This window comes from Acinonyx jubatus, chromosome E3 (assembly GCF_027475565.1).
Source record: "Acinonyx jubatus isolate Ajub_Pintada_27869175 chromosome E3, VMU_Ajub_asm_v1.0, whole genome shotgun sequence".
NCBI classification, from domain to species: domain Eukaryota; kingdom Metazoa; phylum Chordata; class Mammalia; order Carnivora; family Felidae; genus Acinonyx; species Acinonyx jubatus.
The window spans coordinates 7,488,642-7,514,318 of NC_069398.1; the positions used below are offsets into that span (position 1 = coordinate 7,488,642).

Genomic DNA, 25,677 nt, shown 5'->3' on the forward strand with positions numbered 1-25,677 from the left:
CCATATTTCTGAGAAAACACTACTAGGGTGTAGTCAATCGAATTACCTTATTTAGCTTTTGCTTTTCATTGCCATTGGGGCAAAGACTAAATACTTGGGTCCGTTGACGTAAAGCCTGTTATTCTGCCATCTGGGTCTCAGACACAATAGTATATTTTTCTTTTGTTTCTTTCCTAGGGGACGTTCAGAAAATGAGGTCATTCCCTTATAATTCTGGTTTTTCTAATTTTATGCCATCGAGTTCACACGCTTGTTCTCTTTCCGCCTTTTCCAGCAGTTTACTTCAGTGTCCCCAGCAGTTCCTGAATTCTTGAAAACTCCTGCTCCGGATCAGCCCCCGACCAGGTCCCCCGCTCCTGTCCTCCCCACAAACACCGTGTCCTCAGCAAAGCCTGGCCCGTCGCTGGTGAAGGTGGGTTCCCGGCACGCGCCGGTGTGAGGTTGGTTTACTCGCGGCGCGTCTGTGGCCCATGCGGGGAACACAAAGGCACGTTTCTGCACCTCCTAGCCCGCCTTTCAGCCTGAATGAAGCCTTGAAGACAAAACCCACAGGCAGACTTGCTAGGTCAGGCCTTAATATTGGAAGCCACCGGGGCACCTGGGTGGCTCAGTCAGTTAAGCGTCCTACTTCGGCTCAGGTCACGATCTCACGGTCCGTGAGTTCGAGCCCCGCGTCAGGCTCTGTGCTGACTGCTCAGAGCCTGGAGCCTGTTTCCGATTCTGTCTCCCTCCCTCTCTGACCCTCCCCCGTTCATGCTCTGTCTCTCTCTGTCTCAAAAATAAATAAACGTTAAAAAAAAAATTGAAAAAAAAAAAATATTGGAAACCACCACCTTCAGCAGATGTCCTGTTGTTCTGTAGTCACCAAAGAACTGCACAAAATTTGGTCTCTAGAAAACTCCCAGAGCCGCGCGGAAAGGCTTGAGGGTACATTTTGTCGGCGGTTCCCAATCCTGCTTCCATCCGGGCTGCTGACATGAAAGACACAATGGGAGGAGAGTAGGATAGAGTCGCTTCAGCACAGCACTGGGGAGTCACGCCCCTCATGAACAGACATCTTTAATGGCAACATAATTTTGGAGTTTATACACAAGGATCAAGCTCACTGGTACTCCAGATGTATCACATGACAGGTCAGAGGCTTCAGACAGGCGGATGCGTTTTTTGCTTTAGCAGATTTGGCCCGCTGAAGCTCGTTTTGTTCTTCCGAGAAGCTGCACATTGGTGGCACTGTTCCCTAAATTTTACTTGGTGAAACAATTCAGTTAGAATAGGCCCCAAGGAAGATTAAAAATTTTAATATATAGTAGGCTTAAAAAAATTTTTTTAAGTCCCATTTAGAACTGCTAAATAAAGGGGGGGATAAACAGAGGAATAGTCTAAACAGTTCCGATACAGCTTTTGCCAAAAGCAGCAGAAACCTGATCTCAAACTTTTAGAACTAAAAAAGGACATCAGAGAGCTAGCTGACCCTCTCTGCACCTACCAGATGAGGAAGTGAGGCCCGAAGAAGTCACAAGGCCAGGAAGGACCCAGGCCCCCTGAAGGGTTGGGGAGCCTTCTTTCTGCCTCCGGGTGAACACAGGGCTGCGCTCTCCCGGGGGAGGTACCTGGGGCGGATTCCTCGCTTCTTCCGGCTACCCTTTGGCACTCTCCTGGTCCTCATCCCTCCTGCAGAGAAGGCTCTGTTTCTATTCCAGCCTCTCTTTGTCAGGGTGGCCCAGCGTTTGTGGCTTCAGGGCACAGATCAGTGCATTTCAGCATCTTCCATCACTTCTTCTTGGAGCCCGAAATTCCAGAGTGTGGCAAGCGGCAGCTGAGCTAATGCCCGCTCGCACCCCTCTGCCCACGTCCGCAAACACGTACCACTGATGGCACAAAGACTGTTTGAATGCCAGTGCGTCTTTCCCTGTGGATCCTAAGAGGTCTTTGCCTCTCCTCTCCTCTGAATTTCTCCTCTTCACTAGTGAGTGCCTCTTTAAGGAGGGCTTTGATTCTGGGGCAAAAGGCATCCTTTAAGAATGTGACATTCAGAGGCTGGGTAGGCGATCCTAGGACTCTGCTAGTAGAGGAGAAGACAGGTACGTACTGGGAAACAGACCACAGTTCTTTGGGTTTTTGTGAGGAAAGCTGTTTCCCTCCCTCCCTTCCTGAGAGAATGTGCGAGTGAAGAAATAAGAGCAGATTTCGTCTGAGGAACAGTGGTTCTTACGTGCCTGCCCCCCTCCCTTACCAACAGGTGCCTTCCTGATTGGCTGAGTCACTTGTATCGTTACATAACAATTAGAGTCCAGCCTCCTTAACTCACACCCCGTTCACGTTTCCAAGTGATTGACCAGAAGTAAAATCTGTTGTCAATAACACGATAAGCAGATGACAGTGAATTGATGAATATTGTGAGACTGCAGTATTTTTTGTGTGTGTTTGTGTTTTCCTTACAAACACACAACTTTATAGTCTGCTTTGTTCCATTAGAAGCACTCTTCTGTTTTTACATAGTCTCTATAGAGTATATTTTTAATGACTGCAAGACAGGACACAGGGGGAAGCATACCTAATCCTTTCCCATTTGTATGTTTGGCGTACAGCCTCTTTTTCACTAGGAGACAATAGACACAAGTGTGTCTAAACAAGAAACCCAAAGTAACTTTGTTGAACTTGAATAGATAATGCTCAGTGGAGTATATCCTTCCCCTACTGTACGAAAACAAGGAACAGGAGAAAGTAAGTTCTTAGGAGCCAGATTTTTTTTTTAAGTTTATTTATTTTGAGAGAGAAGGTGTGAGCAAGGGAGAGGCAGAGAGTCCCAAGCAGGCCCCGCGCTGTCCGCTCAGCGTCTGACGCGGGGCTCGAACCCACAAACCGTGAGATCATGACCTGGGGCGAAATCAAGAGTCGGAAGCTCAACTGGCTGAGCCCCAGGCGCCGGATTGCTCGGCCCAGGGAGGTAGACCCACGCTTCCGTAGCTCTGGCAGCGTATTCGGCGGACTGCTTTCCGAAGCGGCTACGCCAGTTTCTGAGGCACCTTGCTCTTTGACGTCACCGTCAGAGCATTCAGGCACACGGTAGAACAGGCCGCGTGTGATGGCGCCTCTTAAAATGCTCCTGTCTCTCTCTCGAAAACAGCAAAGCCATCCCAAGAACCCTAACGACAAACACCGGGGCAAGAAGTGCAAAGATCCCAAGCCACGGGTGAAGAAGCTCAAGTACCACCAGTACATCCCGCCCGACCAGAAGGGGGAGAAGAGCGAGCCCCAGATGGACTCCAACTACGCCCGCCTGCTCCAGCAGCAGCAGCTGTTCCTGCAGCTCCAGATCCTGAGCCAGCAGCAGCAGCACTACAACTACCAGACCATCCTGCCCGCGCCGCTCAAGTACGGGGCCGGGGGCGGCGCGGGCCACGTCCCTGGTTCCTAGGGGGTGGATGTCGTGGGGCGCTTGCGCTCAGCGATCGGTCTCACTGCCTGATCCTCGAAGCCCGTCCCGCGGCGTCTTGCCCTCGTGCCAGTGAGTCCAGGGTTTGTCCTCCGAGATAGGTTCCGAGCCTTGACCTTTCACGGTAGCGGTGCCTCGTCACAGTTACTCGCCCAGGAGAGATCTGCCTGTTGTTTGCCACGTAGTATTAGGCGCCGCGAGAAAAGTGTAAGGAGCGAGAGTCTTGTTATAAACAGCCTAAAAAAGGCGGGGCGTGGGGGGATGAGTGTAGAAGCCGGAGTGGTCAAGGAAAGCTTTATGAAAGCAGGCAGGATACCTCTGTGGGAAAGAGCCCGAAACTTGGGCGGGGCCCTTTCACGCAAAGGAGAGTGACCCCCCTGTGCGAGAACAGAGGAAGGAGCGGGCCACGCCTGTTAACGGGATGACGGGGAGAATAGCCTGAATAAGGAACGGGATGAAAAGTAGAAGACAAAACTGAGTAGAGCCGCTGTCCAGAGGAATCTGAAGCCGGGCAGCCTTGAATCTTGACGTGGTAGGTGATTCAGAGGGCTGTAGTGGTGACACCACAGTGCACGAAAGGACAGTGAGATGCCGGTCACGGAGGGGAGTCTGGCAGCAGGCAAGACAGACATTTCACAATAAAGGAGATGTGAGAAGATGAGGGCATTGATAAGGGGAAGGAAAGAACAGATGAGAGAGGTTTCCAAGACAGTTAAAGGTCTTGGTGACCAACAACTGTGGAGAAGGAACATGTTTCCAAAGTCTGAGCCCAGTTGAGAGAGACAGAAGGAAGTGACTTCTGACAGCTTCTGAGACTGAATCCACAGCAAGACATCCATAGTGAACTTTAATTATGTACAGAAGGAAATTTCTAGATCTCCATCCTCAGTGTGCATTTTCCAGGAAACATGGGTAAAAATGAAAATACCTCGTCTCTCATTTCCCTCAGTTATCAGGAGAAAGGGACATTTACGTTGGCCTCACAAGACAAACTGTACAAAAAGGTGCAAAGTTTATTCGAGTTGAAAGTTTTTCTCAGTGAGCAGGCCACTCAATTCATGATCCGTGTGGTGTGTGGAAATTCGACTCGGATATTCTCCGCATACGCTGAGCATTCCGCCACAGGGAGCCCTGTTTCCTAGGAGCAGACAAGGAGTGAGATCCGCTAAAAAGCTCCTCTGTTAAGAACCGTCTCCTCATATGCTAGTGATTATCAATGCACTTTTTTCTTTTAAGATCCTGATATCTCGAGGAAGATTAGACCTATTAGTCATTTGGACCTTACTGTGAAGTACGTAAATCTAAAACATCAGGGCACAGAGATGAAGAAAGAAAGAATTTTTGTAGCATGTTATTATTTTAAGAGCAAGCAGGCCTGAGTGAGATGTTGACATTGGAAGGGAACCAGGGAAGACCAAAGAGGATTGGAAGCGCATCGGACGCAGACCGCCGCCGCTTTGCAGCTCCGTCCGGGCCCGGGGGAGGCGTCCTCCCCTGCCGCCTCCCTCCTCTGGCATCGGGCAGCAGGGACACGAGCGGTGACTGGCTCCCCTGGGCGCGCTCCTTACGATGCACCCAGCAGTGTGCTCGACGTTGACATCCCTGTGCCCCTCACCGTAACTCCAGGAGGAAGTGACGTTACTGACCGCACTCCCGGGTGAGGAAACCCGGACAACTGAAAATCCCATAAAAGGATTTTTGTAGTATCTATGAAACAGTCTTTTCTGTAATGAAAGAAATTGACTGTGTGGGGCCAGTTTGTAGATGGGAAGAGTACATCTGAGGAGCTGAGTATCTGGTCTCTAATGTTTCTTGGTCTTTCCACTAAGGCTGCCGGTCCCCTGTCCTCCACAAACACCCCCACCACCATAGCAGCCACGCCACCCGGCCCCGGAGAGCATCACACACAAAGATCCGGGGACACAGAGGGGGAAAGGTCACTTACTTTTGTGTATTATTGCACCACGCAAAGACTGAACGTCACTTCTGTTTAATTTCCGGGTCCTGACAGTGGAGGTGTTGTTTTCTAAAACAGTGTTTCTTTTCACCAAAATTCCAGTACAGGAAGCTGAATGCAGAAGTCTGTAGCTCCACAGCAGTGAGATTTGACCTGATAACAGAGCCCCTGGTACCTTGGGAGATGGGGCTGTAGCCACACACTGACGGGGGCTCCTGGAGGGTCCTTTCAGGTGTCTGGACTTCAGGTTTCTCATCCACACAGACATCACATTTGTCAGGGTCCCCCCACAGCATGTTTTCTGTCTTTGTGGATCTGGACAAAAAAAATCTAGGTCCAACTTACTCTCGTTATTTCGAAGGTTGAAGCAAGCACTGAACTGTTAATCGTAGTAACAAGTAAAGCATTATAGAATCTCAACCAAACGCACCAATAGAATAATTTGTTGTTCACAAGGGAGCAGAAATTGGTTCGGGGGAGTGCTGCACTTGTGATTGAAGAGAGCACAGACACATATACGGTACGTAGGTGATTACACAGTACATCCCTGAGGGTATTAAGATTTCACTGGGAGGTCGATTAGGGAAAAAAAATTCGTAGAAAGTCTCCTTGTGGAGACAGTAATGAAAATAAGTAAGGTTGAGAAGTTCTGATTTACATAAAATGTTTTCATAATTCTAATAGAAGATTTTAAAACTGGATTTTTAGAAAGGAAATAAATGATACATAAATTATTTGTCATTCCACCCAAATTTCAAGAAACTTCGTTGCAAACACTTAAAGTATTTAACTTCCATAAAATTTAGGCAGGTTTTCAAAGACCCCAGATGAATGTCAAGAGTTAGCTGTTCACAGGGCCAGAAATGGCTTCAAACACAATCTTCCAAAAACCCACTGGACAAAGCTCATCTAAGCAGGGACCTCTCCCCATAAGCAACATCAGGTCCCTGTTTCAGAACATGGAAGTCAGAGTCTCCATGCTTCAGCACCAAGACTCATGTAAGGATAAAGCGTGAGGCTCTAATGGAATTGGCTGTACAGTGTCAACCACCCAGGGGAGGAAATGTCATTGTTGCCAAGAGTATCCTAGGGGGAAGAAGCTAGATGGGGACCTGGTTCTGCTGGGAAGATGAGTACAGAAATAAAACACATTTTTTAAATCACCTTTTTAAATGAAGTGTTAAGTGATAGAGAAGTCCATAAATCATAACTGAAAATCAATGCTAAGTAAACACACCTCCATAACCACCACCTAAATCCAGAAATAGAATATCAGTACCCAAGAAGCCCCCTGGCATCCCCCCTCAGTGACTACCTGACTTCTCTCCCATTGATTAGTTTTGCCTTTTTTTGAACATTATATAAATGCAGTCTTACGGTATACATATGCACGTGAGTTCTTCTGCTCAACATTGTGTTCGTGAGATGCATCTTTACTGGTGCAGATAGAAGTAGTTAATTTTTATTCCTGTCTAGTATTTTATCATTTATCCACCCATCATCCTCTTGGTGGACAGTTGGGTTGTTTCCGGTTGGGACTGTTATGAGTAATGCCATACTAAGCATTCTGACCTGTGTGTTTTGGTTCGTGTAGGTAGATTTTTGTCAGGTGTCCCTCGAGGAATGGAATTGGGTCAGAGGATAGGCACAGGTTTGTCTTTAGTAGAAAACCTAAAACACTTCTGCGAAGTGGTTGTACCAATTCACACTTCTCCCAGCCGTGATTGAGCGCTCTCGATGTTCCGAGTGCTTCGTATTGGCGTCTTACTCGTTATAGCAGCAGTTCTGCTGGATGTGCGGTGCTGTTTTGTTGTGCCTTTTTCCATTTTCCTCGTGTCTGATGAGGTGTTAAGCCCTTGTTCACACGTTTAAGGACCGTTGGGATAGATTTTCTTGTGATACGCTTGTTCAGGATTTTCCCATTGCGTTTTGTCTTTTTCTTACTGATTTGTGAGACTTTTTTTTGTATATTCTAGATATGACGCCTTGTGAGAAATACGTATTAGAGGGGCACCTGGGTGGCTCAGTCGGTTGAGTGTCCCAAGTTCGGCCCAGGTCATGATCTTGCGGTTTGTGGTTTGAGCCCCACATCCGGCTCTGTGCTAACAGCTCAGAGCCTGGAGCCTGCTTCAGATTCTGTGTCTCCTTCTCTTTCTGCTCCTTCCCCGCTCACACTCTGTCTCTCCCAAAAGTAAATAAATACTGAAAAGTTAAATAAAATAAAAAAAGAAATATGTGTTACAAGTACCCTCTCCTATGATTTGACTTTTCACTCTTAAAGCTGTCTCCCTTAGTGTGTTTTGTGTCCTGTTTAAGAAATCTTTCCCTACCCAAAGGCCATGAAGATATTATCCTAAGTTTTCTTTTCTTTTCTTTTTTTTTTTTTTTTGAGAGAAAAAGAGCACAAGTCAGGGAGAGGCAGAGAGAGAGGGAGAGAGTGAGCCAGTGCAGAGCCTGACGCATGGCTCAAACCCACAAACCACCAGATCACAACCTGAGCTGAAGTCAGACATTCGACCAACCGAGCCACCCAGGCACCCTGAAATATTACCCTAAGTTTTCTAAAAGTTTACTGCTTTCATAATTCACGTTTAGGTTTCTGAGATGGTGTGAGGTGTAGGGGTCAGTTAAGGGCCTTATTTTTATCTGTGTGAATATCCAGGGTGGCCCAGCACCATTTATTGTAAGGACCACCCTCTTGCTAGTGCACTTCAGTGCCATCTTGGCGATAACTCAAGAGGCTCTATATGTGAGGGTCTGTTTCTGGATTCTCTGTTCTCTTCCATTTGTTGTTCTGCCCTTGTACCAGCACCACACCATCTTAACAACTGGCTTTATAATGAGTTTTGATAAGTGGTATGGCTCTTCCAGCTTTGCTTTCCTTCAGTGATGCCATGGCCATTCTTGGTCCTTTGTGTTTCCATATATAGCTCAGAATCACCTTCAGAATCTCTACCAAGCAAGCAAGCAAGCAAGCAAAACTTGCAGGGGGGGTCTCATTTGATTGATATCTTTATACTATTGAGTCTTCCAATCCACGACCCTGATGATTTTCTCTTCACACATTAACAATCAAGTCGTTAGCAGAAGCAGGATCAAATTCAGACATGATTTTATTATCAAGTCTAATTTTCTTTTCCTTTTGAAGGCCACTCAATGACAAAAATAACAACAGTGGGAATTCAGCTCTGAACAGCACCACGCCTAATACACCAAGACAGAATCCATCTGCTTCCGTGAGAAAGCCGGGGCCCCTGCCTTCTAGCCTGGATGACTTAAAGGTAATACTTCAAAGTAGAGTTTATTCACCCGTAATTACCACAAAAACAGAAATGATTGGCCACATTTGTCTGAGGTGTAGGTAGGTTTTCAATAGACCTTCAGCTTTACCAACAGTAAGATAACCTTTTCAGGGGTACTGTCTGTTTACGTCCATTAAGTTTCTTTGAAGACGATCAGTAATAACTCTGATTTGTTGAGCATAGACCATGTGTGGGCACCAGAACACTTGTGACCGCAGAGGGAGCTTTTCTTCTTCCCCGCTCCTTGCTCACTTGGGAGAAGCAGGAAAATGTTAACAGTCAAGAATCTCCTCTCCGAGGCCAGACTGCATAGGCTTCCTCCCTCAGCTCAGCTTCTGGTTATCCATGGTAGGTCAGACATAACGGTCTGCCTTTCACTGCCCCAATCTCCTCATCTGTGCACTAGGAATAATAATAATAATAACACCCACACCTCATGTGAAGATTAATTGTAAGAATAGGGGCATCTGAGTGGCTCAGTCACTTAAGCGTTCAGCTCTGGATCTCCCCTCAGGTCTTGATCTTAGGGTTGTGAGTTCGAGCCCCGAGTTGGGCTCTGCGCTGGGCATGGAGTCTGCTTTAAAAAAAATAAAAGAAGAGAAGAGAAAAGACAAAGTATAAAGCACTTCCATCAGTGTGTGGCACGTGGTAATTACTCAATGAATGTGACTGTCCTCGTCACGATTTCTGATTGTAAATCCTCAGACAGAACAGGAATTACCCTCTAAAAGCCCTTGCTTTACCTCCAGCCTTCCCAGTGCCACAGGTCCGTAGCTGTGTGTGCGTCGGGAAGAGAAACCGTCCCCTTTGCCCATACATGGTAACGTGGAGCTGACAGGCGGTAGGCACCTTTTGCGTCTGGGCGTCCTGTAGATCTGTCGGGAGTTGCGGTACCGAGAGAAGAGACGTGATTTGTTTGTACTTGCAGGTGTCGGAACTGAAGACGGAGCTGAAGTTACGGGGTCTTCCGGTGTCGGGCACCAAACCGGACCTCATCGAACGCCTGAAGCCCTACCAGGAAGTGAACAGCAGCGCTGTTGCTGCCGGCGGCGTCCTGGCGGTGCCAGCGTCTGCCATCGTCGCCAGCAACCCAGAAGTCACCGTGGCACTGCCGGTGACAACGCTGCACAACTCCGTGACGAGCTCAGGCCCCTCTTTCAAGGCAGAGTTGCCGCCTGCCGGAAGCAGCAACGTCGCCCATGCCGAGAGCGTCAGCTCCCCCCTGCCCATCTCGCCTTCCCCCTCCGAGCAGTCCAGTCTCGGGACCGAGGACACAAGCATGGCAGACACGTTCACCGAGATCATGACCATGATGTCTCCCGCGCAGTTCCTGTGCTCGTCGCCGCTGAGAGTGACGGGCAGCGAGGACAGCCCGAGTCCCGCCAGCAGCACGCTGTCGAGTCTGGAACTGGACGCGGCCGAGAAGGACCGCAAGCTGCAGGAGAAAGAGAAGCAGATCGAGGAGCTAAAGAGGAAACTGGAACAGGAGCAGAAGCTCGTGGAAGTTCTGAAAATGCAGCTTGAGGTTGAAAAGCGAGGGCAGCGGCAGCAGCAGCAGCAGCCGCTGGAACCCCAGCCCAGTGCCGCGGCCAGCTCTGCCGGCAAGTTAGATCCGAAGCATGGCGGCGTGGGCTCCCCCGTCAAGGACGAGACCGCGCTGCCCGACTGCTCCAGCCCCAGGCGGCCTGGCCCGCTGGCCAGCCATCCTGTGGGCCAGCCTGTCTCGGCGGGTGGCCAGACCCTGGTTGCCAAAAAGGCCGTAGTGATCAAGCAGGAGGTCCCCGTGGCCCAGGCCGAGCAGCAGAGCGTCGTCCCGCAGTTTTACGTGAGTTCCCAGGGACAGCCGCCGCCTGCCGTTGTCGCTCAGCCTCAGGCTTTACTGACCACACAAACCGCTCAGCTGCTGCTGCCGCTGTCCATCCAGGGCTCCAATGTCACCTCAGTGCAACTCCCAGTAGGCAGCCTCAGACTCCAGGTGTGAAGTGTGTCTTCTAACTCCTTTGCCTTACAGCCTGCATGGAACGGAAACTTGCCTTATGGCGAGCGCCCCAGCCTTCTCATACATGCACCCCAGCCGGGCCTCAGAGGTGCAGAAAATGTGTGCGTGGGGGGCGGGGGCCTGGAATTTAATTCAGAAATGTTAATAGCTAGCATTGTCTCCACATAGTTAAAACGAGCAAGCGGTGCTTTCCTGCTTTTGATCGCTTTTATCTTTAGTGAACACGGTATCGTTAGCGAATGTGCAGACATTGTGAGATACCGGTTACAGTATCGTGAGAATAGCTGGTGTCGCTGAGTGCTTTTTGTGTGCAAGGCACAGGATCACGTACTTTATTTTCTTATTTATTTAAGTCATCTCTACACCCAGCATGGGGCTCCAACTCATGGCCCCGAGATCGAGAGTCACATGCTCCTCCGTGTATTTTAAATGGCTCACTCCCTTCAGCTCTCCCTTCCCCCCGGAAGATCTAAGTGATGGCACCCATTTTGAGGTAGAGAAACTGAGGCCTTGAAACGTTGGGTAAGTTGCTCTAGGACAGAGCCGGGTTTTCTAACTGCCCGGCCTTTACTTTTACGCCCACTCGTGTGTTCTGCCTCCTAAACGTGGTTCTCGAAAGACACCATTGAAGTCAAGATGCCTGAGGCATGTGGGGCATCTGAGGAAAATGTGACCACAAACTTAGGAGTGAAGGTGTTGAGAGAGTTGATAAAACACTGGTAAGCATGAAACCTCCTTGTATGCCTCCTCCATAACCTGTGTATTGACCTTGTTTTTATGCAGTGCATTTGGTAGGTTTTCACACAGTGGGTGGGTGACAGGTGAACAGAAACCACCTGGGACAGTGCTCCTCAGCTTTGACCACCACCCCCCCACCCACATACTCTTCATGGCAGAGACCAGTGGGTTGTGCCCCTGAGGTTAGGAAGCATGACCCAGAGGCCCTTGGCATGTGCAAGCATTCTAATTCTCCTGTTTGACCTTTAGACTGTCTGTGAAATTCAAAGTCTACTCTGTGACACAGCTTTTCTAAACGTGTATTTTTCCACCCAAATCTTCCATTAGAGTTGACATTCTCCATTCTGGGCCCGTGTGTGCCCCAGCACATAGCTGACTGTCTCCAGAGGGAGCACATACTGTTTGGGCAGTTAGGCCTCAGATTTTCTTGCTGCTGTTAAAATTATTGTCACACCTGGCCTGTTGTGTGTAGAGCCACTATAGGTTTTTATTTCAGTTTTCCGTTTTCTCAAAAATTCCCAATGAAAATCTTAGCCACTTAAGAAATAATAAGAGCGTGAAAAAAACTGGTCTGGTGTTAGGTCTCTGGTTTAGAATTAAGGTTCAAACTGTGTTGTCGATGAAGTGTGTATCTATCTGTAAGTATTTTATCACTTCATTTCAGATATGCTCCCCACATGATCGCATGTTGCACATGTAAACTTTTTTTTTTTTTTTTTTCAGTTTATGTGTGTATTTTTTAAGTAACCTCTACGCCCAAACTCAACCCAAACTTTGCGGCTCCCACTCACAAGCCCAAGATCCAGAGTCCCATGCTCTTCTGACCGAACCATCCAGGTGCCCCCACACCTACACTCTTGATTCCGAGTTTGATTTTGATAATTAAATCAATATTTTGTTTGCTTCCTAGACTCCACCACAAGCAGGAATCCAGACTCAGACTCAGCCGCAGACAGCAGCCACCACCCTGTCCTCAGGCTTAGCCCAGACCGTACCTCAGAAGCAAGAAGCTTTCACGCCACATGTGCTCAGTCAGCCTCAGCAAGTTAGAAAGGTTGGTGAATGCTAACGAGTGACAGGCCGTCGCCGATGGTGACTGTCATCTGCTCAGCCATTCTGCAAGTGTCCTCATAGCGGTCTCTTCCGTGGGAAGCACCTCCCACTGGATGGGCCTCAGGCCACCTGCCATCCGGCTGCAGATTATGCAGTTATTAGGGAAAAAGGGTTCTTTTTTACTGAAAGACTGGTCATCTTAACAGTTAAAGCCCTTTTCCAAGTAAAAGTTTCAAAAGTTTGTTTTTAATCCTCATGTAGGATTTTTTGAGCTTTAAAATAAATTTATTTTCAAATTAATCATCTTGTGGGGGAGGGGGAAGTGCTCTTCCCTGGGAAGAAATAGTTGAAGTCGAAAAAGATACTTTTTCAGTGTCTACCTTGAATAAGATCTTTATATATTTAAGAGTTTGCCATCTTCCGGGCTAAGAGCCAGAGGGCCCAGGTGTGCGGATTCTGGTTCCCCACTTCCTACAGGTTTGGCCTTATGCAAAATTCACTTACTTCCTCTGAGTGTCATTTTCCTCATCTTTCAGATGACCGTGTTGGTCTAGGACTCAGTAACCCCTCCATGTGTTCCTACCAAAAAATTGTGATGTTGAATAGCCCAGAAGTTACAAAAATTCCCTCTTACCCAGCAGGTGGAGCTGTGTGCACATCTCCTTGACAGAAAACTCTTAAGGCCTCAAAAATACATCTTATTATTTTTAACCTTGAGAATTATTAGTCCCAGAATGTTAATCTTCAACATAAAAGAATTTGGATAATTAGGTGTACCTGTAGACATGCCCCAAGGTAGCGTGAACCGTCTGGGCTAAGACCACTTGAGCAGCAGACAGAAATTGACGCCTGAGGTCATCAGTAGTCACATTATCATGTGCTCTCTTCTGGAATCTCCTCTGGGAAATGCAGTGAGTTACAGCAGCATATTACTGACTTTGGGCTCACAATAACATTCTAGGGTGGTGATCGCCTCAGTGAACATTCCAATGTTAAGACAGTTTTCTTTAAGAGGAGAGAGAGAAAAACAGGATATAGCCAGGAGAAATAAGGGTTTATTCACTAAGTCTCAATACTAGAATTAGGGATCATTAATTCCAGCTTTTTCAAAGAGGAATATGCTTCCAGAACTCCTCGCCCAGAGCAGCTGTACCTTTTGAAGGGGTGGGTACACACGCGCGCGCGCGCACATATACTTGCCCACTTAAGAAATACATATGTATGTTTACAATAGAAACGCAGAAGTAAGTTTTTCTCTTTCAGAATACTAGTGGTATAAAGTACATAAAATATTTTTATGAGTAAATCAGCTCTGTGAAATACAATCACAAAATCACACAGTGACCATACATTTGTAAAAGGCCATAAGACCTTTGGCTCATGATGGGGGCTAAACAGACACTTGTTAGTTCCACAGGAGGGAGTCCTCACCGCTCCCTGACAGAGCGGAGGCCAGCTTCTCAGAAGGGGGACAGATTTTAAATGGGGCCCTGCAAGGATTTGGAGACACTTTCAACAAACTGAAAACCTGAGTGTGGCCGCAGCCTGTGTGGCCTTTCCGGTCGGACAGAAATGGGGCCGGGTGGTGGAAGCTTTTTGTGCCAGCCAGAGAGGAGGGTTTTACCGTAAGGACAGAGGAGCCAGGGATTGTGGGGGCTCCATCAGGTGTGTGCTGAGGCTGTAACTGTAGCAGAGGGTCGACAGGGAGGGAGGCACAGTGAAGATGCCACGGTACTCCCGTGATCAGGAGCAAGGACCTGGATTAGGACAGCGGAGGACAGAGGCCTGATTCAGGAGGCATTCGTAAGGCGTGTGAGCACTGAAGGGAGACAGCAGAGGAGACTGATGGCTCCGTTTACCAAAGTTTTAAAAATAAATGAAGGGAAAACCAAGAATTACTTTTCCTCCGAGGCTGGTGGTGGTGGAAGGAAAGGGGAAAGTTTCGTTTGGAATATATTACATTTGAGATGTCCTGAATTTATGTTTGTAAATAAAGGTTATAAATGTGGCTTTGGCACTTGGAAGCAAGGGTGGAAAAGAGGTGGGTTTGGGGATTATTAGCTTAATCGTGGACATGAAAGCTGTGAAAGTAGATGAGACCACCCTGGTGAGGAATATGAGAAATTCAGCTATCGCCTAAGACAGAAATCATACTGAGCAAGCGCTGATTTCCCAGAAGGTACAGTCCACACCGCCATCAAAGACAGGCCACTGAGTAAAGGGACCATGGATGCTGGAAAATCGGGGTCGGCAGACCACGGCCTGAGGGCCACCTCCAGCGCCCCACCGGTTTCTGTAGATAAAGTTATTGGAAGCCAGCCCCACCGATTGATTTATGCGTTGTCCAAACTGCTTCTGGGCCAGAGTGGCAGAGGTGAACAGTTCCAGCAGACACCCCGTGGCCTGCAGACCCTAAGCTGCACACGTGGTGGCTCCTTACAGGGCAAGTCTGCCGAGCCTCGTCCTAAAACATGGTTTTCTTCGGTAGGAAGAGCCAAAGAACAGATTGAATGGAAAATATTTGTCCATTACAGGTTTTCACGAACTCGGCATCAAATTCAGTTCTTCCGTATGAGAGACCACCTGCTCCAGCGGTCCAGCAGCCCTTTGTGAACAAGACCTCCACCAGTGTTCTTCAGTCCAGAAGCGCACCACTTGCCTCCCTGCAGAATGGACCTACCGCTTCCAACAAGGTAGTGCTGTGCGGAGGGGGCAGCAGTAACAGTGCTTGCTCATGGGGCCCTAAAGCATTGCAGAACCCAGTGCTTCGGGCGTGGAGGGACTGAGTATCAATATTAATGGGACAAAATAGCCAAAGACCGTGGTGACGGTTGTTAAGGGGCAGCTTGGCTGTTATCGCGGAACAGATGACCCTTCCCTCGCAGGATGGTGCCCCGGTGCCATCGGCCACACAGGCTGGAGGTGAGAAGGCTCCTGAGTTCAGGAGCGCCGTGACTCGGCCGCTCTCTGAGCTCACTGCCCAGACCTGACATGTGCCCTCCTCTTTTTGCCTCAGCCTAGTTCGCCCCCTCCACCCCAGCAGTGCGTCGTCCAGCACTCCCTGTTTGGGAGCCCGGTCCCCAAGACAAAAGACCCTCCCCGCTACGAGGAGGCCATCAAGCAGACACGTGGTGCCCCGTCCTCCCTTCCAGAGGTAAGTAAGCGAGACCAGCCGCCACGGTCTGTGGGCTTGTATCTGGGGTGTCGTCTTCACACTGAATCCCTTGTTTAAAACGCACTTGCCGCTGTACGAACACAAATTTCAGAGCCAAGAACCTCATTTGCATTTGAAATGCTATTTTTTTTTTAATTGAAGTATACTTGACATACAATATTATAGTGGCTTCAGGTGTTCGACAGTCATTTGACACTTCTATACGTTATGAAATGTTACCCAGGTAAGTGCAGTTACCATCTGTCACCATACGGTGTTATTACGAGATCACGGACTGTGTCCCCTGTGCTATACTGTACATCCCTGTGACTTGTTCTGTACCTGGAGATTCGTACTGTTAATAACCTCCACTTACTGTACCCATCCCCCCGCCCCATCTCCCCTCTGGCAGCCACCAGTGTGTTTGGATTTATGAGTGTTTGTTTTGTTTGTTCATTTATTCTGTTCTTTAGGTTCCACAGAGAAGTGAAATCATTTGGTATCTGCTTTTCTCTGTCCAACTTCTTTCACTTCACATAAGCCCCTTGTAGTCCATCCCTACTGTCACAAATAGGAAAAATATTTTCTGTAGTTTGTTTTTAATGTTTTATTTTTGAGAGACAGAGAGAGACTGAGCATGAGCAGGGGAGAGGCCAAGAGAGAGAGAGAGAAAGAATCGGAAGCAGGCTCCTGGCGCTGAGCTGTCAGCACAGAGCCCGATGTGGGGCTTGAACTCACAAGCTATGAGATCATCGCCTGAACCAAAGTTGGACACTTAACAGACTGAGCCACCCAGGCGCCCCAGAAAAATACTCTTTTTTTATAGCTGAGTAATAATCCTCTGTGTGTGTGTGTGTGTGTGTGTCACATCTTCTTTACCCGGTCATCTATCCGTGGACACTTAGGTTGCTTCCATATTTGGCTAGTGTAAGTCATGCTGCAATAAACATAAGGGTACAGATATCTTTTCAAATTAATGGTTTTTGCTTTCTTTGGAAAAATACCCAGAAGTGGAATTGCTGCATCATAGGGTAGTTCTATTTTTTAATTTTTTGAGGAATCTCCATACTGTTTTTCACAGTGGCTGCACCAGTTTGCATTCCCACCAGTAGTGAAAGAGGGTCCCCTTTTCTCCACATTCTTCCCAACACTTGTTACTTCTTGTCTTTTTGAGAGTGGCCATCCTGAACTGGTGTAAGTTGTTATCTCGTGGTCTTGATTTGCATTTCCCTGATGACTCTTTTCTATGTTGGCCATCTGGATGTCTTCTTTGGAAAAATGTGTATTCTGCTATTTGGGGGTGGAGGGATGGAATGTTCTGTATGTATCTGTTAAGTCTGTCTGGTCTGATGCATCATTCAGAGCCACGATTTCCTTACTGATTTTCTGCCTGGGTGATCTATTCATTGATGTTAGTGAGGTGTTAAAATTCCCTACTATTATTGTATTACTGACAATTTTCCCCCTTTAGTCCATTAATATTTACTGTATCTGGAAAATATAGGGGCTCTTGTGTTGGGTGCATGGGTATTTACAGTTGTTATGTCCTCTTTTTGGATTGATCGCTTTAACATTATGCGGTGCCCTTCTTTGTCTCATTGCAGCCTTTACTTTAAAGTCTGTTTTTGTCTGTTGTAAATTTTTAAATATTTGCTACCTTGGCTTTTTTGCTTCCATTTGTATGGAATATCTTCTTCTATCCCTTCACTTTAAGTCTGTATATGTCTTTAGGTCTGAAGTGAGTCTCTTATAGGCAGCACATAGATAGCTCTTGGGTTTTTTTGTATCCATTAGGTAACCCTGTGTCTTTTGACTGGACCATTTAGTCTGTTTATATTTAAAATGAAAGGTGTGTACTTATTGGTGTTTTTTGTTTTCTGGTTGTTTTCAGAGTTCCTCTCATAGCTCTTCTCTTGCTTTCTTTGTGATTAGATGACTTTCTTCGATATTGTGCTTGGATTCCTTTCTCTTTATTTGTTGTGTGTCTTTTACAGGTTTTTTGATTTGTGGTTACCTTGAGGTTCATAAATAGCATCCTAGGTATATAGTATTCTAAGTTGGCAGTTTGCTTAAGTCCAACACATTCTGAAAGTACTACATTTTTATTCCCCCTTTTATGTATATAATGTCATAGTTTACATTTTTTTAATTTTGTGAATCCCTTAAGTAGTTATTGTAGATACAGTTGATTTTACTTCTTTGTCTTTCAACCCTCATACTAGTTTTATAAGTGAATGATCTACTATCTTTAACTGTTTTACCAGTGAAACTTCTTCCTTTCATAATTTTCTTCTAGTTAAGGCCTTTTCTTTTCTGCTTCAGGAAGTTCCTTTAACATTTCTTGTAAGGCCAGTTCAGTGGTGATGCACTCCTTTGACTTTTTTTGGCCTGGGCAACTCTTTATAAATTTCCCTCAATTCTGAATGCTGAGTAGAGTGTTCTTCGTTGTAGATTTTTTTTTCCTTTCACCACTTTGTATATATTACGCTGCTACCTTCTGTGAAGGTTTCTCCTGAGAAATCAGTGTATAGCTTCATGGTGTTTCCTTTATATGTAATTAGTTGCCTTTCTCTGTATCTTTAATTTTTGACGTTTTAATTTTTTTTTTTTTTCAACGTTTATTTTTGGGACAGAGAGAGACAGAGCATGAACGGGGGAGGGGCAGAGAGAGAGGGAGACACAGAATCAGAAACAGGCTCCAGGCTCTGAGCCATCAGCCCAGAGCCCGACGCAGGGCTCGAACTCACGGACCGCGAGATCATGACCTGGCTGAAGTCGGACACTTGACCGACTGCGCCACCCAGGCGCCCCAATTTTTGACATGTTTTAAATGTGTACTTACTTTTGAGAGAGAGAGATAGAGTGAGAGCAGGGGAGGGACAGAATCTGAAACAGGCTCCAGGCTCTGAGCTGTCAGCACAGAGCCTGATGTGGGGATTGAACCCACAAACCATGAGATCATGACCTGAGCTGAGGTCCTACACTTAACGACTGAGCCATGCAGGCACCCCTAAGTTTTGACATTTTAGTTATTATGTGGACTTCCTTAGGTTCATCTTGTTTGGAACTCTCCACCTTCCTGTACCTGGCTATCTGTTTCCTTCTCCAGGTTAGAGAAATTTTCACCTATTTTTTCTTCAAAAAAGTTTTCTGGCCCTTTTTTTTCTCTCTTCTCCTTCAAGGAATTTATAATGCAAATGTCAGTATAGTTGTTGACCCAGAGGTCTCTTAACCTAACCTCATTTTTTTTTTCTATTCTTCTTTTTGCTATTCAGTTTGGATGATTTCCACAGCACTGTCTTCCAGATAACTCACCTGTTCTTCTGCGTCCTCATCATCTGCTGCTGATTCCCTCTTGTGTATTTTTCAGTTCTGTTATTTTGTTCTTCAGCTTTGACTGGTTCTTTTTTTATATTTTCTGTCTCTTTATTGAAGTTCTGAGTTCATCCATTCTTCTCTCAGATCCAGTGAACATCTTTTATGACCATTACTTTGAATTCTTTATCAGGTAGATTGCTTATCTCCGTTTCATGTAGTCCTTTTTCTGAGGTTTTATGTTGTTCTTTCATTTGGAACATATTACTCTGTCTCCTCATTTTGTCTGACTCTGTGTTTGTTTCTATGTATTAGGTAGCTTGGCTCCATCTGGTCTTAAAAGTGGTGGCTTTGTATAGAAGGCGTCCCTTACGGCCCAGTGACACAATCCAATCAGGTGATGCTCACCAGAACCATGCACTCGAGGGTGATGTCTGTGTGGGCTGTTGTGACTGGGCCAAGACTTCTGTGGGTACGCTGGTGGGCAGGGCTGGCCCCACCCTTCTACAGAACAAGCTGCCCACTTGGTGGGGCAGGGCAAGCGTCGTTAGCAAGACTGATGGACAGTGTCAGAGCTGGCTCCCACCAGTATTTACATTCATAGACAAATATCCCACAGATCTGTGCTCTTCCAGCACATGCCCTAAAAAGTAAATCTCCTTCGCATATACCCCAGACGCTTTCCAAACTGCTACTTCTGTGCTGGGTCTTAGACTAAGTGATATAATGCACTGGCCCTTTAAAAGCAGAATCTCAGTTCCCTATAGCCTTCTGGCTCCTGCCCCACTGATTTTCAAAGCCAAAGATTATGGGGGTTCATGTCCCCATTGGAGATCCCCAAGGTTGGGGGTGCGTGCCCACTGTGGGGCTTGATCTCACTCCCACTTATGGGTGATAGGGATCACAGTGCCTCGGATTTGGTTTCTGACCACACCCCACCCCTCCTTCCCTTCTCCATGTGGCTTTCTTTTTATCTTTAGCTGTGGGAGAGGTTCTGTTAGTCTTCAGGTCATTTTCAGAGGGAGTTTCACTATATTTAGTTACACACTTCATGTGTCCATGGGAAGTGAGCTCAGGATCCACCTACTCTGCCATTTCCCATGCTTCTCCTTTAAATCTACTTTAAATCTACTTTAAATCAAAATACCACTCACTGTGAAGACTGCCAAACAATTTCGGCAGCTGTGTAACCTGCAATTCCTACTTACTCACAAATTCAGGGTTTGTCTTTTAACTTCTCCTTGGGGAGTGGGTCATGTTAAGGATAGATGTGATGGTAGCCAGGGCATGTATTTTATACACGTTTCTCTTTTCTTCTCTTCTTATTTTTTTAAAGCCAAGTATAGTTAACATATAGGTGTACAATATAGTGATCCAGTAAACCAGGTTCTCTGGTTGCTTTTTTTAAAAATTTACATCCATGTTAGTTAGCTTATAGTGCAATTTACGAGTCTAGTTGTTGTGTTTTTCTTTTTTAATTTACATCCAAGTTACATTTACATCCAGTTAGCATATGGTGCAATAATGATTTCAGGAGTAGAATCCAATGATTTATCCCCTACATGTTAATAACACCCAGTGCTCATCCCAGCACTGGTATATACACACCACATCTTCTTTATCCATTCATCCATCAATGGACATTTGGGCTCTTTGCATACTTGGGCTATTTTTGATAGTGCTGCTGTAAACATGGGGGGTGCACTTGCCCCTTCGAAACAGCACACCTGTATCCTTTAGATAAATACCTAATAGTGCCATTGCTGGGTCATAGGGTAGTTTTATTTTTAATTTTTTGAGGAACCTCCATACTGTTTTCCAGAATGGCTGCACCAGTTTGCATTCCTACCAGCAGTGCAAGAGGGTTTCTTTTTCTCCATCCACGGCAACATCTGTTGTTGCCTGAGTTGTTAGTGTTAGCCTTTCTGACAGGTGTCAGGAGGTATCTCATTGTGGTTTCGATTTGTATTTCCTTGATGAGTGATGTGGAACATTTTTTTCTTGTGTAGGTTGGCCATCTAGATGTCTTCTTTGGAAAAGGGTCTGTTCGTGTCTTTTGCCCTTTCTTCACTGGATTCTTTGTTTTTTGGGTGTTGAGTTTGATAAGTTCTTTATAGATTTTGGATACTAGCTCTTTATCTGATACGTCATTTGGAAATATCTTCTCACATTCCGTTGCTTGCCTTTTGGTTTTGCTGATTGTTTCTTTCGCCATGCAGAAGCTTTTTATCTTGATGAGGTCCCAGTAGTTCAAGAGGCCGGTTTTTATTGTCTCTTTTTCCTTTGTTTGTTTTATTTCTTAAATTCCACATATGAATGAAATTATTTGGTATTTGTCTCTGACTGACTTACTTCACTTAGCATTAGGCCTGCCAAATCCATCCATGTTGTAAATGGCAAGGTCTCATTCTTTTTTTGTGTGTGGCTGAGTAATATTCCATTGTGTATAATATACTACATCTTCTTTATCCATTCATCTATCACTGGACACTTAGATTGCTTCCATCATTTGGCTGTTGTAATTAATACTGCAGTAAACATAGGGGCGCCTATCTCTTTTCAAATTAGTGTTTTGTTTTCTTTGGGTAAATACCCAGTGCTGAGATTACTGGATCATATGGTAATTCTGTTTTTAATTTTTTAAGGAACTTTCATACTGTTTTCCACAGTTGCTGTACCAGTTTGCATTGCCATCAACAGTGCACAAGGGTTCCTCTTTCTTCACATCTTCATCAACACTTGTTGTCTTGTGTTTTTGATTTCAGCCATCTCACAGGTGTAAAGTGGTGGCTCATTGTGGTTTTGATTTGCATTTCCCTGATGATGAGGGATGTTGAGCATCTTTGTATGTGTCTGTTACCTATCTGTATGTTTTCTTTGGAAAAATGCCTGTTCATGTCTTCTGCCCATTTTTAACTGGATTGGGTTTTTCTTGGTGTTGAATTATAGAAGTTCTGTATATATTTTGGATATTAACCCCTTGTCAATTAGATCATTTGCAAACATCTTCTCTCATTCAGTAGGCTGCCTTTTTGTTTTGTTAATGGTTTCCTTTGCTGTGCAAAAGCTTTTTATCTTGGTGTAGTACCAAGAGCTTAATTTTGCTTTTGTTTCTCTTGGCAGAGGAGACATATATACAAAAATGTTTCTGTGGCTGATATCCCAAGAAATTACCTAAGTTTTCTTCTAGGACTTTGATGGTTTCAGGTCTCACATTTAAGTCACTAATCAATTTTCAGTTTATTTTTGTGCCTGGTGTAAAAAAAGTGCTCGTTTCACTCTTTTGCATGTAGCTGTCCAGTTTTCCCAACACCGTCTGTTGAAGAGACTATGTTTTCTTCTGTGTATATTCTCTCTTCCTTTGTTACAGATTAATTGGCCATAAAGGCATGTTTATTTCTGGACTGTTCTGTTCCATTGATCTATGTGTCTGTTTTTCTGCCAGTACAGTACTGTTCTGATTACTCTAGTTTTGTATCTTGAAAACTGGGATTGTGCTACCTCCAACTTTGTTCTTCCTCTTCCAGATTGCTTTGGCTATTTAGGGTCTTTTGTGGTTCCATACAGCTTGTAGGATTGTTTGTTCTAGTTCTGTGGGAAATGTTGGTATTTTGATAGAGATTGCATGAAATATGTAGATTGCTTTGGGTAGTGTGAACATTTTCACAATACTGATTCTTCCAATCCATGGGCATGGGATGTCTTTCCATTTGTTTATGTCATTTTCAGTTTCTTTCATCAGTGTTTCATAGTTTCTAGACCACAGGTCTTTCACCTCCTTGGTTAAGTTTATTCGTGAGCATTCTATTCTTTTTGATACAGTTGTAAATGGGATTGTTTTCTTAATGCCTTTTTCTGTTACTTCATTATTAATATATAGAAATGCAATAGATTTCTATATATTAACTTTGTGTCTTGTGACTGCACTGAATTCATTATCAGTTCTAGTATTTTCTTTATATAGTATCATGCTCTCTGCAAATAGTAGAAGTTTTACTTCTTCCTTGCCACTTTGGACACCTTTTACTTCTTTTTCTTATCTGATTGCTGTGTATTCACATCCAGTACTGTGTTGAATAAACACGGTGAGAGTGGACATCCTTCACTTGCTCCTGATCTTAGAGGAAAAGCTGTTTCTCACTATCAAGTATGAGGTTACCTGTCTGTTTTTCCCATATACGGCCATTATGATGTTGATGTATGTTCCCTCTAAACTTACTTTGTTGAGAGGTTTTATCCTAAATGGATGTGACACTTCATCAAATGCTTTTCCTCCATCTATTGAGAAGATCATATGGTTTTTATTCTTTATCTTGTTAATGTGATGTATCATTCTTGATTGATTCATAAGTATTGAACCACCTTTGCATCTCAGGAATAAAAACCACTTGATCATGGTGAATGATCCTTTTAATGTATTGTTGAATTAGGTTTGCTAATATTTTGGTGAGGATTTTTGCATCTATGTTTATCAGACATCATACTAACTTATAGTTTTATTTTCTTTTTTTGTAGTGTCTTTATCTGGCTTTGGTATCAGGGTAATGCTGGACTTATAGAATGAATTCAGAAGCTTTCCTTCCTCTTCTATTTTGGATTAGTTTGAGACGAATAGATATTAACTCTTCTTTAAATGTTTGGTAGAATTCACTTGTGAAGCCATCTGGTCCTGGACTTCTGTTTGTTGGGAGTGTTTAGATTACTGATTCAATTTCTTTACTAGTAATCAGTCTGTTCCAATTTTCTATTTCTTTCTGATTCACTTTGGGAAAATGGTATGTTTCTAGAAATTCATCCATATCTTCTAGGTTGTCCAATTTGTTGGCATATAATCTTTCATAGTATTTCTTATATTCTTTTGTGTCTCTGTGGTGTTGGTTATTTCTCCTTCATTTCTGATTTTATTTTTTTGAGTCTTATTGTTTCTTTTTTGAGGAGTTTGGCTAAAAGTTGATCAATTTTGTTGGTCTTTTCAAAGAACCAGCTCCTGGCTTCATTGCTCCATCTGTTCTTTTTGGGGGGGGGGGGGGTGTTTGTTTTATTTGTTTAGTCTATTTCATTGATTTCTGCTCTAATGTTTATTATTTCCTTCCTTATACTGGCCTGGGGCTTTGTTTTTTTTCTAGCTCCTTTAGGTTTAAGACTAGGTTGTTTGAGATTTTTCCTACTTCTTGAGGTAGGCCTGTATTGCTATAATCTTCCCTCTTAGAACAGCTTTTGCTGCATCCCAGAGATTTTGGACCATTATGTTTTCATTTTCATTTATCTCCATTTATATTTTGTTTCCTTTTTGATTTCTTCTTTGATTTGTTGGTTGACCCATTCATTAAGTAGCATGTTCTTTCCATGTATTTTTGTTCTTTCTATATTTTTTTTCTTGTAATTTTTAGTTTTATACCATTGTGGTTGGAAAAGATGCATGATAGGATTTCAGTCTTTTTTAATTTATTGAGACTTGTTTTGTCTAATATGTGATCTATTCTGGAGAGTGTTCCATATGGACTTGAAAAGAATGTGTATTCTTTTGGTTTTGAATGAAATGGTCTGAATATATGTTAGGTCCATCTGGTCCAATGTGTCATTCAAAGCCACTGTTTCCATGTTTTTTGTCTGGATGATCTATCCATTGATGTAAGTGGGGTGTTAAAGTCCCCTACCCTTAGGTTCTACTGTCAGTTTCTTCCTTTATGTCTAGTAATAGATGCTTTATGTATTTAGATTCTTCCATGATGGGTACGTAACTATATGTAATTGTTATATCCTCTTATTGGACTGTTCCCATTTCATTCTGTAGGGTCTTTTGTTTTAAAGTCTGTTTTATCTGATGTAAGTATTGCTGTGTCAGCTTGCTTTTTGCTTCTATTTGCATAATAATTATTTTTCTATCCCTGTACTTTTCAAAATCTATGTGTCTTTAGTCTACAGTCAGTCTCTAGTAGGCAGCATATAGATGGATGTTACTTTCTTATCCATTCTGTCACCCTGTGTCTTTTGATTGGAACATTTAATCCATTTACATTCAAGTAATTATTGATGGGTATATCTGCTTATTGCCATTTTGTTACTTGTTTTATGGTTCGTTTTCTAGTTCCTCTCTGTTCTTTTCCCCTTTTGCTGTCTTCCCTTGTGGTTTGGTGTCTTTCTTGAAGGATATGCTTGGATTCCTTTCACTTTACTTTTTGCGTATCTATTACTGGTTTTTGATTTGTGGTTACCATTAGGTTGATGTATAACATCCTATGCATATGGCATAGGCATATATTAAGTTGATGGTTAAGTGTGCACCCAATCTAAAAGCACTAAATTTTTACTCTTTCCCTCTGCATGTTTTATGTATATGCTGTCATACTTTACATCCTTTTATTTTGTGAAATACCTTGACTGATTTTTGTAGATATAATTGATTCTACTGCTTTTGTGCTTTAACCTCCAAATTGGGTTTTTATAAGTGACTAATCTATGACTTTTCTTACGTTTGCATTTACCTGTGAAATTTTTTCCTTTCCTAATTTTCTTATTCCTGAACCTGGCCTTTTCTTTCAAAAGAATCCCCTTGAACATTTCTTGCAAGGCTGTTTTGGTGGTGATGAAGTCCTTTAAATTTTGTCTGACAAACTCTTCATCTCCTATTCTGAACGATACCCTTTGCTGGGTAGAGTATTCTTGGAGGTTTTTTTCCTTTCCACCCTTTGAATATATCATCCCACTCCCTTCTGGCCTGGA

At 44.4% G+C, this 25,677-nt stretch overlaps 1 protein-coding gene across 11 annotated transcripts in view; it reads left to right on the plus strand.

The window, feature by feature from the left end:
- Positions 1 to 25,677, plus strand: part of MRTFB (myocardin related transcription factor B) — a 197,055-nt gene that overhangs the window by 159,540 nt on the left and 11,838 nt on the right. For 5 of the 11 annotated variants that reach the window (XM_053213262.1, XM_027043212.2, XM_053213263.1 and 2 more), the window contains 7 exons: positions 275 to 412; positions 3,128 to 3,375; positions 8,542 to 8,674; positions 9,624 to 10,670; positions 12,343 to 12,486; positions 15,020 to 15,178; positions 15,502 to 15,639. In XM_053213262.1, coding sequence (XP_053069237.1) covers positions 275 to 412; positions 3,128 to 3,375; positions 8,542 to 8,674; positions 9,624 to 10,670; positions 12,343 to 12,486; positions 15,020 to 15,178; positions 15,502 to 15,639 — 2,007 coding nt within the window. The remainder of the gene's footprint in view (positions 1 to 274; positions 413 to 3,127; positions 3,376 to 8,541; positions 8,675 to 9,623; positions 10,671 to 12,342; positions 12,487 to 15,019; positions 15,179 to 15,501; positions 15,640 to 25,677) is intronic. The other 6 variants (XM_027043211.2, XM_027043213.2, XM_027043215.2 and 3 more) reach the window with 3 other exon arrangements.